General features: G+C 37.1%; 1 protein-coding gene across 1 annotated transcript; it reads left to right on the forward strand.

Moving 5' to 3' along the window:
• The first annotated feature begins 2,028 nt into the window (after positions 1–2,028).
• On the forward strand, positions 2,029–7,307 carry LOC131144576 (ABSCISIC ACID-INSENSITIVE 5-like protein 2). Its single transcript, XM_058093286.1, has 3 exons — positions 2,029–2,938; positions 3,027–3,098; positions 7,003–7,307. Exons 1-3 carry the CDS (start codon positions 2,147–2,149, stop codon positions 7,081–7,083), a joined length of 945 nt encoding a protein of 314 aa, XP_057949269.1. The 5' UTR covers positions 2,029–2,146; the 3' UTR covers positions 7,084–7,307.
• Positions 7,308–13,505: the final 6,198 nt, after the last annotated feature.

Consider the following 13,505-nt stretch of genomic DNA (forward strand, 5'->3'; position numbering starts at 1 on the left):
TGCCTATGCAATGCACCTTGTTAGCTAGTTTATGTCGGCTCCTCGTTCTGTTCACTATGTAGCTGTTCTTCGCATCTTACGATATGTGAAGGGCACATTATTTCATAGGCCTTTTTTTCCTCTCACTCATCCTTGACATTGCAGGTTTATCAGATATTGATTGGGCAGGAGACCTTACTGATCGTCAGTCTACCACTAGTTTTTATTTTCTACTTGGTGACTCTCTTATCTCTTGGCGAAGCAAAAAGCAAACTATTGTTGCTCGCTCTAACACTAAGGCTGAGTATCAGGCTCTTGCTGATACTACTTCTGAGCTTCGTTGGCTTTTCCAATATATGGGTGTTCCTCAGCCCTCGAGCACTCCATTTTATTGTGACAATCATAGTGCTATCCAGAACGCTCACAACGATGTCTTTCATTGACGCACCAAACACATCGAGATCAACTGTCATTTTGTGCGTCATCATCTTCAGGAAGGGACACTTCACCTCTTGTCAGTTCCTTCGGCTGATCAGTTAGCTGATATCTTCACAAAGTCTCATCCACTTGGTCGCCATTGTACTTTAGTCTGCAAACTCCAATTGACATCTTCGATACCACATTGAGTTTGAGGGGGGATGTTAGCATATCTACCTAATCATATATCTCCCTAATTTAAGCACATCTGTGTACTTATTGACTTACCCTTGTAGTCTGCCTCCTTCACCTATAAAAGGATGGCCCTTGTATAGTTTTACACATACAAAAAGAATAATACATAATTTATTAGTTTTAACAATATGACAGGAAAAAAAGATTTGTTCATGAAGCTCTGATACCACAAAATGTTGGATGCTATGAAAATAAATGAAGGCTGTGTAAACACGATGGAAATAAAATATAAATAAAGAAGCTATGTATTATATTTTGTGGAAGATATTGGTACACTATTTTTTCATACATATGGATTGCCGGAAGGAGCTCTTTTTATAGAGCAGATTTTGCCAACATGCAATAAATCTACACTCTTCTACTCGCAGCTACACACATCAATTATGCTCTTCTACCCACTATAATAATGCACTTCTACATTTTTCTTCACACAGATCATACTGAATGGATAGATAGGATTATCAACAATTTATGCAGTTGCATAGACACACTAACGTGGCTCAACTAATTTTTAGATTACATATGCAAATTAATATTGGCTTTTCTCAGGCGCATGAGCATGGAAGTAAAGGACAGGAACCTCGGCGTCTGCGAAGTAAAAGCGGAAAAACCCAAATAAATATTTGAATAGGCAAACTGGGGTCAGGAATGTAGGCTTCCCTTTCCAGTTTTGGCTTTCGAGTGTGACCTCACTGCTTAAAATGTACTTTTTTATGATTCAGATTGGATCCTGCGGCTGCCAAGTGAGTTCCATTTCCACAGATTTTGTATTCTGCTTCAATTCCCGAAACTCTGAGCCTGAGAAGTTAAATTGTGTGTTTGGACTTTTGAAAGGATTCCTTTGCCATTGATTTCTTTTATTATTAATTTTTCTTCCCTCTGCTAGCTGTTGCTAATTAAACTTCATTCATATATTGGATTGAAAAACAAACATTAATGAATTCTTCGTCTCTCCTAGAGGATGTAGGTCTGTTTCTTCCGTTTGTAATTTATTTCTTTAAAGATTCAGTTCTGGTTTCTGCAGCATGAATAAATTGTGGGGTTTTGTTGTTTTGTGGAGAATGTTGATGTCTGATCCAACCAACATGACTTGAAGATTTTATTATAGTTGGTGGTTGTGATTCTGGTGAGCCTTGTTAATTTACTACACCGTTTGTTTTCCCATAAACTTTCTTTCATTCTTCTATTTTGCTTTTCCTTCTGATATACTTCAATTATTTTTCTGCATCTCTCTCTCTCTCTCTCTCTCTCTCTCTCTCTCTCTCTCTCTCAAGAAGAGCTCTGTTTCTGGATTTGAGTTCTGCAACTGATCTTGATTCCTGGATTCCATTTTTTAGTCTTTGATCTTTTTGGTGGGCTTCTCAGGTTTCTATTTTGTTGGGTTGAAAAACTGTGGGTTAAGAGCTTTAGATTTTCTTGATGAAGGGTTTGGAAGTTCATTTATAGAATGACAGATTTAGGTTTATAATTAAGCTGGTGAACTGGGAGTGGCACAATGGGATCTCAAGGTGGTGGTGGCACACAGGAGCCAAAACTGCACTCACCCACTGGGCAGGGCTCGTTATACAACCTCACCTTGGATGAGGTTCAGACCCACCTGGGGAATTTGGGGAAGCCATTGAGCAGCATGAATCTTGATGAGCTTCTCAAGAGCCTATGGGCGGCAGAAACCAATCAGGCCATTGGAATGGGCATTGATAATACGGCAGCACCGCCCAGCCCCGTTGCAGAAGCCACCGACGGTCTGCGTCAGCAGCCAAGCCTCACACTATCTGGGGCTCTGAGCATGAAGACAGTTGACGAGGTTTGGAGAGAAATCCAAAAGGGGCAACAGAAGATCAGCAATCAGGAGAAAGTAACTCGGGAAAGACAACCAACTCTGGGTGAGATGACCTTGGAGGATTTCTTGGTTAAGGCTGGTATGGTTGGTGACTCGATTCCGGGGAAGCAAAATGCTGGTCCGGATCTGGCAGCATCCCAACAGAATATGCCTCAGCAGGCTCAATGGATTCACCTCCAGCTTCCCTCAGTGCAGCAGTCACAGCAGCAGAATATGATGGCAGTTTTTCTGCCTGCTGGGCATAAAAATCCAGTTTCAGATGCAGCCTGCCCCGAAACCCAAATGACCATGTCACCATCTGCTTTAATGGGTGCACAGTCAGACACACAAATGCCTGGACGGAAAAGGGTTGCTCAGGGGGATGTGTTGGAGAAGAATGTTGAAAGGCGGCAAAAGAGAATGATAAAAAACAGGGAATCCGCAGCACGGTCACGAGCACGGAAGCAGGTAAGATATAGACTATTTTGGTTGTCCTTGAATGCATTTGGTATTTTTTTTTTTTTCCCCATACTGGTAGCAATGTGTTGATGGATAGGCCTATACGCATGAGCTGGAGAACAAAGTCTTGCATCTAGAAGAGGAGATTGAGAGGCTCAAGAAACAAAAGGTTTGGCTTCATCTCCTTTTCCCCTGCGATTCTCTCTATGTCCATGCCTATAAATGATCCTAGCAGCTGCCATATTATCATGGTTTATATGAATAATAAGTTTCCTGCTTTTATATCTTATTACAATGACCATTTGCTTTGTTTGCTTTCAAAAATTAAATCTATTTTTGTTGTAGAAAATTGAATGCAATTGTGTCTGGTTGTATGCCCTACAGGAATTTGCTTTTATGAATTCCCGGTTCCTAATCAGCTCTAGCTATTTTGACTTCGTAAGACATGTACTATTACAATCCATTCTAAATTACATGTGAATCATTAAATGAGTGCAGATAATCATTGTATTTTGTAAACAATATTGATCAAATTCTGATATTTCTTTTTTTTCATCTTGTATTTAATGTAAAGTACCACTTGGGCATTTGTTCGTTTTTTTTCTCCATTTTATTTAAACTTCCATGAAATTAGTCTCCATCCAAGATGCCACATCTTAGATTGAGGACCAACTTAAATTACTTTGGCCATTAGGTTTTTTCTCCTCTCCTATCCATTTTCTTTTCTGGCATGGAAGGGTGCATGGATGCACTTTTCTAATTAATGGAATTGTTTGATCAATAGCTATCATACCTTATCGAAAAGTTTAAGCTGTTAGGTTGTGGGCCAACAATGTATATCAAGTTTTAACACTTCCCACACGTGCAGTCTGATAGCACGTGAAAAGATAAACATATGATAAATAGCACCCATAATAGAGAATGTAATATTTTTTAAAAAATTGCGAGCAACAAGACTAGAACCCAGGACCTCATGGTAACCTGACTCTGATACCACGTTAGATTACCACTTTACCTAAAAATTTAAGCTGTTAGGTTGTGAGCAACAATGTATATCAAGTTTTAACAGTTGGAATGGATCACGTGGACTTTGTCCATCAATTTATCAGGAAGAGGACCAAAAGGCCTTGAGATGATTTTGAGTCTATTTGGCATCTGAAAGACTGGAAATGTGTTCCTTATTTAAGAATTGTTTTCAATATTCATAAGAAATCCCGGTTTAAATTTAGTGTGGCAAAATGAATATGTGTTTTTTTGCAATTTTCTTGGGCTACTGTATTTACTATTGTGTAGTCTTCTGTCATGTAACACTGTCAATCAACTAGAAAGTGAACTCAAAGGGGTAGATATAAGTAAAACAAATATGCAGATTTCAAACCCCATTTAAGAAATATGAAATCTGTAAAGGATGAATTCTGGTGTATGTATTTCCAATCCACATGTGAATGTCTTATACTGCGTAACATGCCGAACCTTTTTTCGTCATGAACATGTGAGCGTAGAAAACTAATAATGGCCAAGATATTAACTAGAGAAATAAATACTAAAGAAGGATTAAAATAAATTGAATTGTGGTATTTGGGTTTTCCTGTGATCAAAAAACCTTCAAGAGCATATTCATTCAAAGTAAACTGCTGGCTATTCTGTCTTTGCTGTTGTTTTTAACACTTTTTATTGTCAATCCAACAAATTGTAACAAATTATGTGCTTTAACTGGCAAAATTGTTGCCCTGAATAACTACAAACTATTTCTGAGATAATAGATGATTTTTTATACGTACCCTTTAAAAGAATAGAAAATGTTCTTATAAAAAAGTAATACATATTTTTTAAAATAACTTCTGATCCACTTCTAAACTCACTCACTGTCTCATTGCTCTAAAAAACTATGTGTTCGAATTTCTTGCCACCATTTCAAGATATTCCACTGTTTCTACAGTTATGTACACACTTTTGATCTGAGAATGTAGTCTAAATGGAAATGCATCACTATCTAAATTGTTCGTGTTTTGGTATTTTCTTAGATTTAAATTAGTACAAATCCCTTTGCAGGATTTAAATACCGTCTAGCATGCTGCCATTTGCTTCAATATTTTGTAATGATTTATGCTAGTTATGATCATGTTCATCCATCCTGCTTGGTTAGGTATTATGTGTGAGTAATATACATATTTAACACATTATGTTTTAAATTGCAATGGTTTGAATTGTTTCTGCTCGACTTAAAGTACAATCCTTAGTCACTCCAACACTCTCTCAATTGGTTCCAAACGCCCATACAGCCAAGAGCACAGAACACAAACCCCACAATACCTGACTCCTTCCCTTTTCATCACTCATAATTCTAAACCTGACCTAATCCTTGATGTTCTAGGGCACCTTTTACAAACACAAGTCGACTCAAAATGGAAAACTATTTCCCACCAAGAATGCTTTTAGTTAGAAACTTCAAAGAATCACTTCCTCATCAAACTAGGAATAAAAATGACAGGCGTTGCTGTGTAACAGCAGTACACGTCATGGGACTGCTGCAGCCACCACAAGACTAATTTTTTATACCTTAGATTATTAATATAACCTTTTGATCTAATTTTATTAGATATTTGGACTTTAGCTAATGAAATAAAGGAACTTGTTTAATTTATTGTATGTTTGATGTGCCTAATAGATTAGTATTGTCTATCATATTAGAAGCCTAATATATTTTGCTTTATTAATTTTTTTATGACATATAAGGGCACCCCCATCCACAAATCTCCTTGCTTAGCGAGCGTAGGGGGAGGATCGTCACAATGCATGTAGTGTTACCCCTTTTTTTATATATATAAAGAGGATGTTTCCTTGGACTCAAACTCGTAAGTCCATGACCAGCTGATCACAAAGGAGTTAGCAACCTTAACATTGATCCAAGCTCTACCCTCTTTGTTTATCACATATATAAATATATAATTAATAAATGATTTGTTTACATTAATGGTCATAAACTAATGAAAAATGAAAAGAAACTATAGTTTTTTGTTGATAACGCTTTTAAACCTATATAAAATTTAGGGTAAAAGACACTGACTTCTTCTGAGATTTGGCAAAAAGTAAAGACATACCTTAAGGTTTCAAAATTTTCATTATCTCTTTTGAGGTTTCAAAAATGGCAAAGACCTCCCCTAAGGTTTATCAAAATTAAAGAGACACAAATTTCTTCTCAAAAGATTTGTCTTTTTGCAAATTACATGTTGAGGTTTGTGTCTTTTTTCAGGGAAAATACCTAGAATTCTTAAAACATTAGGAGAGGTCCCTAAAATTCTTGAATGGAATTTTTGAAACCTCAAGGGGTTAGTGGCTTTTTGCCAAACATGAAGAAAGGTCAATATTTTTTGCCCTAAAATTTATTGTCCTTACTGGAAAATGTTAGTAAATTGAATGAAAGGATCTAAAATACATTAAAATCTTATTAAGAAGGGCAGGGCCAAAAAAATGCAAATCTGCCAATATAGACATGGTTGTGCATGCTTGAAACAATTTCATAGCCATTACACTGCTTCTTGTTACGTAAATTCGCTACTCCAGCTTTTTGACGCACTTGTTACAGTTACTGCCTTCTACCCCTATATAAAACCAAAAAGCTAGAAATCTACCCGGAAATGGAAACCAATACCAAGGGGAACTAATGGATCAAAACTGACAGAAATTCACAGCCTGCACCAACAAGTTTTCATGAAAATTTCATTTTCTTTTTTTATCTTAATGCACAATATTTCAGGAAGCACTTTTTTTTATAACTCGCACTCCAGCCACCATCGCGTCACTTTAGACACTATGGTGCAACACCAAACCTGAGGATGAAAGCTCTTGTTTCTGTTAACACATCAACATGGTTGATACCCAATGAGCACAGAAGCTGCATGGATTATCTGAGCTCCACTTTTCTGTCTGAATTCGTCATACTTGGTTTTTTATTCTTTCTTTATGCTATGAATTTCATGAGTACGTCAGTGCTTTCTAATTTTTGTTGCGACACTGTCGATGCATCCATGCTTTACATAACCTCTCTTTTTGTCATCATGGTTTAAAAGCAGGAGGTGGAGAAGGCGTTGCCTTGTGCACCCCCTCCCGAGCCGAAGTATCAGCACCGTAGAACGAGCTCTGCCCCTTTTTGACATCTTTTTGGTTTATTCAGATGCATGCATTCCGGTTAATGCATTTTTAGCTTTCCATAGCTAACCTTTGTTTGAGCAGCTGCTTTTGGATGTTTTCTTGCAGAGCAGTCTCACTGCTTGGGCTGCTGCTGCTGCTGCTGATGTTTGCCTTGTCCTTTCTAGCCCTCATGGATCTTATCTTGTTTGTACATTTAATATAGTGTTTTCAAGTTCAACTATGGTTCCAATTTACGCGCCACAGTAGCGTTCATATTAACAATCCTTCGAAACTACGCTTACCATCAATATTAACGTTAACTCATCTTGTCGTTTTTTTTTTTTTTTTTTTTTTCCGGTCCCGTGGGTGTTTTTCGCACAGATCTTGTTCTCAAACTCGCACTATAAGAATTTTTATAGAAGTTAGAAAATAATAAATACATATTTTCTAAGTTTTTTCTATACAAATGTTGAAAAACTTGAAAATAAGGTAGCAGTTTTTATGATTATTTTGAAAAATTGAAAATAGGGAATAAAAATTATTTTTTATAAAGCCTGTTTGCGTTTATTTTATATTTCTCCAAATAATTATGAAAAGGCCACCTCATCTTACATTTGAATATAAAAGCTAAAAAATCAGAGTGTATTTTTTAATTCCTTAGAAAATTAAAGAAAAAAAAAATAGAAATTGTTGTCCACTGCTGAACAAGTTCTAAGGTTCTCCAGCATTTGACAAGAGTGCAAAGTAGATATGATATTTCCATTAAATATGAAGCTGCTTGCTAAGCAAAATATGTAGATTTGGTTTTTCCAGAATCCATTTTCTTTTTCAAAATTTTATTTTTATTTTGAATTTTACATTAAAGAATTACTTCTTTTTTCAAAATTTTCATTTTTTATTCAAATTCTCATTTTTGTTTTCTAAATTCTCATTTTTCTTTTCAAGATTCTCACTTGTTGCATTTTTAAATTTTATAATTTTATTTTCGAAAATCTCAAAGTAAATTTTAAAATATTGATTATATTTTCAAAATCTCAACTTCATTTCTAAAAAAAATTGATTTTCTTCTCAAACTTTCAATTTCATTTTAAACAAATGAATTTGTCTTTCTTAGGGATTGTTTCGGCCTGCTTATGTTAAAAATAAATAAATAAATTATTTTAAAAAATGCAAATTGAAAAAATAGTAATAATAAGCACTCAATTGAAAAAGTGCAAACTTAAAAAATAAGTATTGATAAGCCCTCAGGTGGATAGTTTATCTCATATTCACACACATTCACACAATTATTTATTAGTGAAGGTTCCCGAAAGTAGGAAAGATTACCCACTCATACAAGTAGCTTCCCTCTGCCATAATACGTTATGCAGCCCGGTATGACTACATCTAATACCTATCAGGGCACTCGCATTTTTCAGCAAGCTCTCGGACAGAGAGTTTACCTCGCCCCAAATACATATAATACTACAATATGTAATGCACTTATTACTTTGTTACATTACTCTGCGCCCTGTTATTTCTATAATACTTATCTCTTTATAATCTCAATTTTTACATTTCTCAGTATTTCACATCACATAATATTTCTCATCTCTTAATATGTCGCATCGCACAATATCTCACATCGCATAATTTGTACCCACATTTCACATCACATAATCTGTTTTCACATTCCACATCACATAATCGGCTTTAACATACACTGTTCTTATGTTATACATTGGTTAAATTTACAATTATGCATTTAGAACTCACTACCAGATGAATAAACACTGTCATGCTTCCCCCCCATGACAGGTTATGCGACCCGTAGGCTAAACTTAACCCTGGTCGGCCCACCAGAGTTAAATCAATAACAATCTCTTCAATCTGTAAGTCAGATTGCCTGTTCTCATACTGGTCTAAACTCGAGGAGGACTCTACCCTTCTCAGCCCAATCAAACATCCTGTCTCCACACTCTCTCTAAGACATGTGGGTGCACTAGCTCTTCGTAAATCACGTGCAATAGTACTATGCCTACAATGGTCCACTGGAGTTCTTAAACCATAACTTTCAATTTAAAATTCACATTTAACTCTGTTTTAAACAATCACACACAATATATAATCTCAACACATTTTAATATTTCCAACATCTCATAAATATATATAATTCCACACAGTATATTCACTTTACTCATGCCACACGATTTGAATAATATGCATAATTATATCATTTGAAATAATAAGTCAACTCATGTTCATCATCTGTTTTACTGAAAATACACATTAAACTATCTTCACATTTTATTCAAAAAATCCATTACTTTAATCATTCCATTTTTGCAAATAGTAACTAATAACACAACCCTAGGCTCAAAATCACAATTCAAACGGTTGGCTTTTCAAAACTCACATGATTATCATATATATATATACACACACATATAATTTTCATTTTAACTGGTTGAATTAAAAAATTATTGACTTAATCTAATCCCCTTAACTGGTTTCCTAAACTACGCCTGCAGGGATCCTGAAATTATATCTGTGGTGCTCACCTGAACCCTAAATTCATGAACCCTAATTTATCAATGCCACCCAAAATAAAATACCATTATTTTCACATTCCCTAAACTCATAAACTTCAAATAAATAATTAAATTCTCAAAAATAACCAATTTTATTAATTCCCTAAATCTTACCCTAACCTTGGAGTGGTGTCTAGAAAGCCTAGTTCAAAAATATACTCCTCTAGACTTGTAGAGAAACGCTCCTAGAACCACATGGTGGTTTCAGATCGTCAATTAGGCCAAAGATTTGAGAGAAATTAAGGAGAGAGAGTGTGGGTTTACCTTACCCCAGGAATGGTATCTACGACGCTCCTACAAAAAATCCACTCCGGTTAAATTGACGATGGCGGAAAATGGAACCCAGCGGTATTTTCTATTTTTTGATCGGCCGAATATTTGCTGAGAAAATGAGGAGAGAGAGAGAGAGAGAGAAGTAGCGTGAAGTGAGAGAAATCATGGAGAGAGAAGCAAAGAGAGATAAGAGGCACAGTCTCTGGATTCCAAATTCAATTTGGAATTGCAGACAAAGGGATCATCTTGTATATGTGAATAGAAGCACTCTGCCCTAGCTGTCGCTCGCGTGTTCTTGCGAGCTGCCGTTGCCGGACGTCGAGTCAGCGAAGGTGGATCTCTAAGCGCAATAAGGGCAGCGAACTGTGCCCTTGCTTTGCTCGTGAGTTCTTGCAAGCCTTCGTCGCTAGACGTCGCGTCATCAAAGGTGGATCTCAGAACGGCGATAAGGGTGGGACTACCTTAGCTTTCTTCTTAGGAGAAGAAAACGACAACCAGCCATTCTGAGCCTCCGTCACCAGTCCTTGTGCCAGCGCTGCCATCTCCACCGCCTCAAACGTTCACCTACGACTTCGCCAGTGAGCCTTGAGCAGCAGCAGCGTTCCGCGTCTTCTCTAGCTTCCTAGCAAAGAAGTCGTTTTCGCCTCCGGCGTTGGCAGCGATCGGCTCCGGCGCTGTTGAGAGGAGGGTTGGGGAAAAGACGAAGTGATGACAGTGAATTTGCATGAGAGACATACAGTGACGGCAGACGTAGGTCTACAGGACTGCAGGTTTGGTTTTTTTTTTTTTATTTATTATTTTTATTTACTTTTTGGTGGTCAATATGGAAAACAGGTAATTTATTTTTTAGACATGACTAAGCCATCTTCGGTAGCTATTACTGGAGGGTTGAGGGGAGGTGTCAATGCTAGTATATGAGAGACAGGGAGTGGTTTGGGGGATGTTAAGGTCGAAAAGGGGGAAGGTTTCGCTGGGGGGAAATCGTTTGCGGGAGCCTTGAAGAGGCCAATTCCATCTTCAAAATTCAAAATCCCATTGAGTAAATTGGAACTAATTAATGGGGAATTAGGTTTTGTTTTCTCGGATGTGGAGATGGAAAAGGCTGCGGAGGATCTGAAGTTTGCATTGGTGCTTAAATTTCTTTCTACAAGGTCGTCTATCGATGTCCTTCGGAGGCATATTATCCAATCCTGGGGCCTCTCTGAAGTTCCCATGATAAGTTTCATGGATAACTACCATGTTTTGTTGCATTTGGTAAACAAAAAGGACTACATTCATGCATAGGCACGAGAAGGAAGATGGGTGGTAGGGTGTCAATTTCGACTTTTTAACTGGTCCTTGAATTTTGATGTCAACAAGAAGCCATCAAACGCACCTCAGTGGATTTTCTTTCCAGTTCTGCCTTTACATTTATATAGAATGGACTGTTTACAGAGTTTGGCCACTAGATTTGGTAGATTCTGGGGAACGAATAATGTCACGTTATATAGAACACGAACCACGGGTGCGAGATTATGTGTTGGAGTGGATTTGCAAAAGGATCCTATGGAGGGTTTTCCATTGTTGGTAGGACAAAAATAGAATTGGAAAAGGGTAATATATGAGAAGAGGGGTTTCTATTGTAACAAATGTTGTAGGCAAAGTCACACTAAAGTAGTATGCCGGTTTGGAGTTAAGCCTAAGGATAAAAGGAAGGTAGGTATGAGGAAGGAGGTAGATGGGATGGTTTGGAAAGAAGTGGGTAGATAAGAGAATATGATAGTTGAAGAGGAAGGTCCTGTTTTGAAGAGTCAGGAACAACGGGTGGAGGAGAAGAAGGATGGAAACGTGAATGGTCCGTCAAAGGTGATTGACAAAAATAAAGAAATTGTGAATAAGGTTAATAATGTGAGTACTAAAAAAAGTGGAGGAAGTTAATTTGGTAGAGAAGAATAGTGGAGAGAAAGACGATTGTTGTAAAGACCAGAAGTCAGGGGTGGTAGGGGTGCAGGTAGAACTGGGAGATTGTTCTAGGTCTGTTCAGAAAATTAGAGTTGTTTATGAAGGGGGGAGGGGAAACGTTGAAAAGGATAAGGATGGAGAGTTGATTTTAGTGGAGGAGGTGGATAAGAGAGAGGGGGAAGTGGAGGGTGAAGTGTGGAGGGATAATTATGATATGTTATCTAAGGGAGATTTGGAGGATTGCATTGATACTCAAAAAGAATATTATTCTGATCCAGGTAATGTTACAATGGGTGAATCGGAAGGAAGAAATAAAGATGATGGACAAGTGAGAAAGTCTAAGAGGTCTAAGGCAGTACCTCAAAAGTTGAACCTATGATTGGCAAAATTATGTTTTGGAATATAAGAGGGTTGGGCACGTCGAAGAGAAGATTGAAACAAATTGTGAAGGATCAGAAAGTTTCGATTTTGGCAGTCTCTAAACCTTTTCAAGTTATAGAAAAGATACGAAGGTGGGCGATGTATTTGCAATTTACTAACTTTTGCTCTAATATAAAGGAAGGTGAGAAGATTTGGTTGTTCTGGAAAGATGATGTTCAAGTGGATTGGGTGGGTACCTTAAATCAATGTGTGACAGTTTTGTTAATAGAGGATAGAGGCTCCCTGCTTCTTACTTTTTGTATATGCTAAATGTTATCATATTAAGAGAAGAGATTTATGGGAATAGATTCAGGGGATGTCGACTGTTGATGTGGCTTGGGTTGTTATGGGAGATTTTAATGTAATTTGGTTAGATGAGGAAAGGGTGGGAGGTAGACCTCTCTTGGGTTCGTCTAAGGCTAAATTCAATGGTTGTATTAATAGTTGTGGGTTATTGGACCTCAAATTCGAAGGAAGTCAATTTTTGGTGTAACGGCCAACAAGGTTTGAGAAGAAGTTGGGTGAAACTGGACAGGGTGCTGATTAATAATGTTTTTTCTATAAAATATGGTGAAGCTAAGACTTCTTTGTTGAAAAGAAATACTTAAGATCATTCTCTTATCTTATTACAGTTGTGTGCGAGTATGGAGAGGTATGGACCAGCGCTTTTTAGGTTTTAGAACATGTGGATGTCACATGAGGATTTTTTGGAAATGGTTGAATCATCTTGGAGAGAACACATTGTGGAGGATTTAGGATTGTGTAAATTGGTGGGTAAATTAAAAAAGCTAAAGCAAAGGCTTAGGGTGTGGAACAAAAAGATTTTCGGTCGTATTGGTAGTTTTATTCAAGAGTTGAAGGAAATGGTGGGAAAATATGAGAATTTACTGCAGACAGAATACTCGGAATCAGTTGAAGAAGAGTTCTTTGTTTCTAAGGCTGAATTGGAGGTTTGGTATAGAAGGGAAAAGGCTAGATTGGCGCAACAAGCAAAGATGAAATGATTGATAGATGGGGATTAGAATTCAAAGTTTTTCCATGCTGTGATTACGCAAAAAAAGTGAAATTCTTGTGTAAATTCAATGACGTTTCCTGATGGTTCAGTGTTAGAAAATATGCAGATGATCCATGATGAGGCTGTGAAGTATTTTGAGCAATTCTTGGGGCAAAATAGTTTGGTGCAAAGGTCAAACCTGGAAGATATCATCCATTCGGTAGTTTCTGATGAGTCTATAGGTCAG

This window comes from Malania oleifera, chromosome 12 (genome assembly GCF_029873635.1).
Source record: "Malania oleifera isolate guangnan ecotype guangnan chromosome 12, ASM2987363v1, whole genome shotgun sequence".
Lineage (NCBI taxonomy): Eukaryota > Viridiplantae > Streptophyta > Magnoliopsida > Santalales > Ximeniaceae > Malania > Malania oleifera.

Bases quoted from the DNA above. Each gene is read 5' to 3' on its own strand.
- LOC131144576 (XM_058093286.1), top strand. From the start codon at position 2,147: ATGGGATCTCAAGGTGGTGGTGGCACACAGGAGCCAAAACTGCACTCA. The intron at 2,939-3,026 runs GTAAGATATAGA...GTTGATGGATAG, and splicing joins GGTCACGAGCACGGAAGCAG to GCCTATACGCATGAGCTGGA. The intron at 3,099-7,002 runs GTTTGGCTTCAT...GTTTAAAAGCAG, and splicing joins AGAGGCTCAAGAAACAAAAG to GAGGTGGAGAAGGCGTTGCC.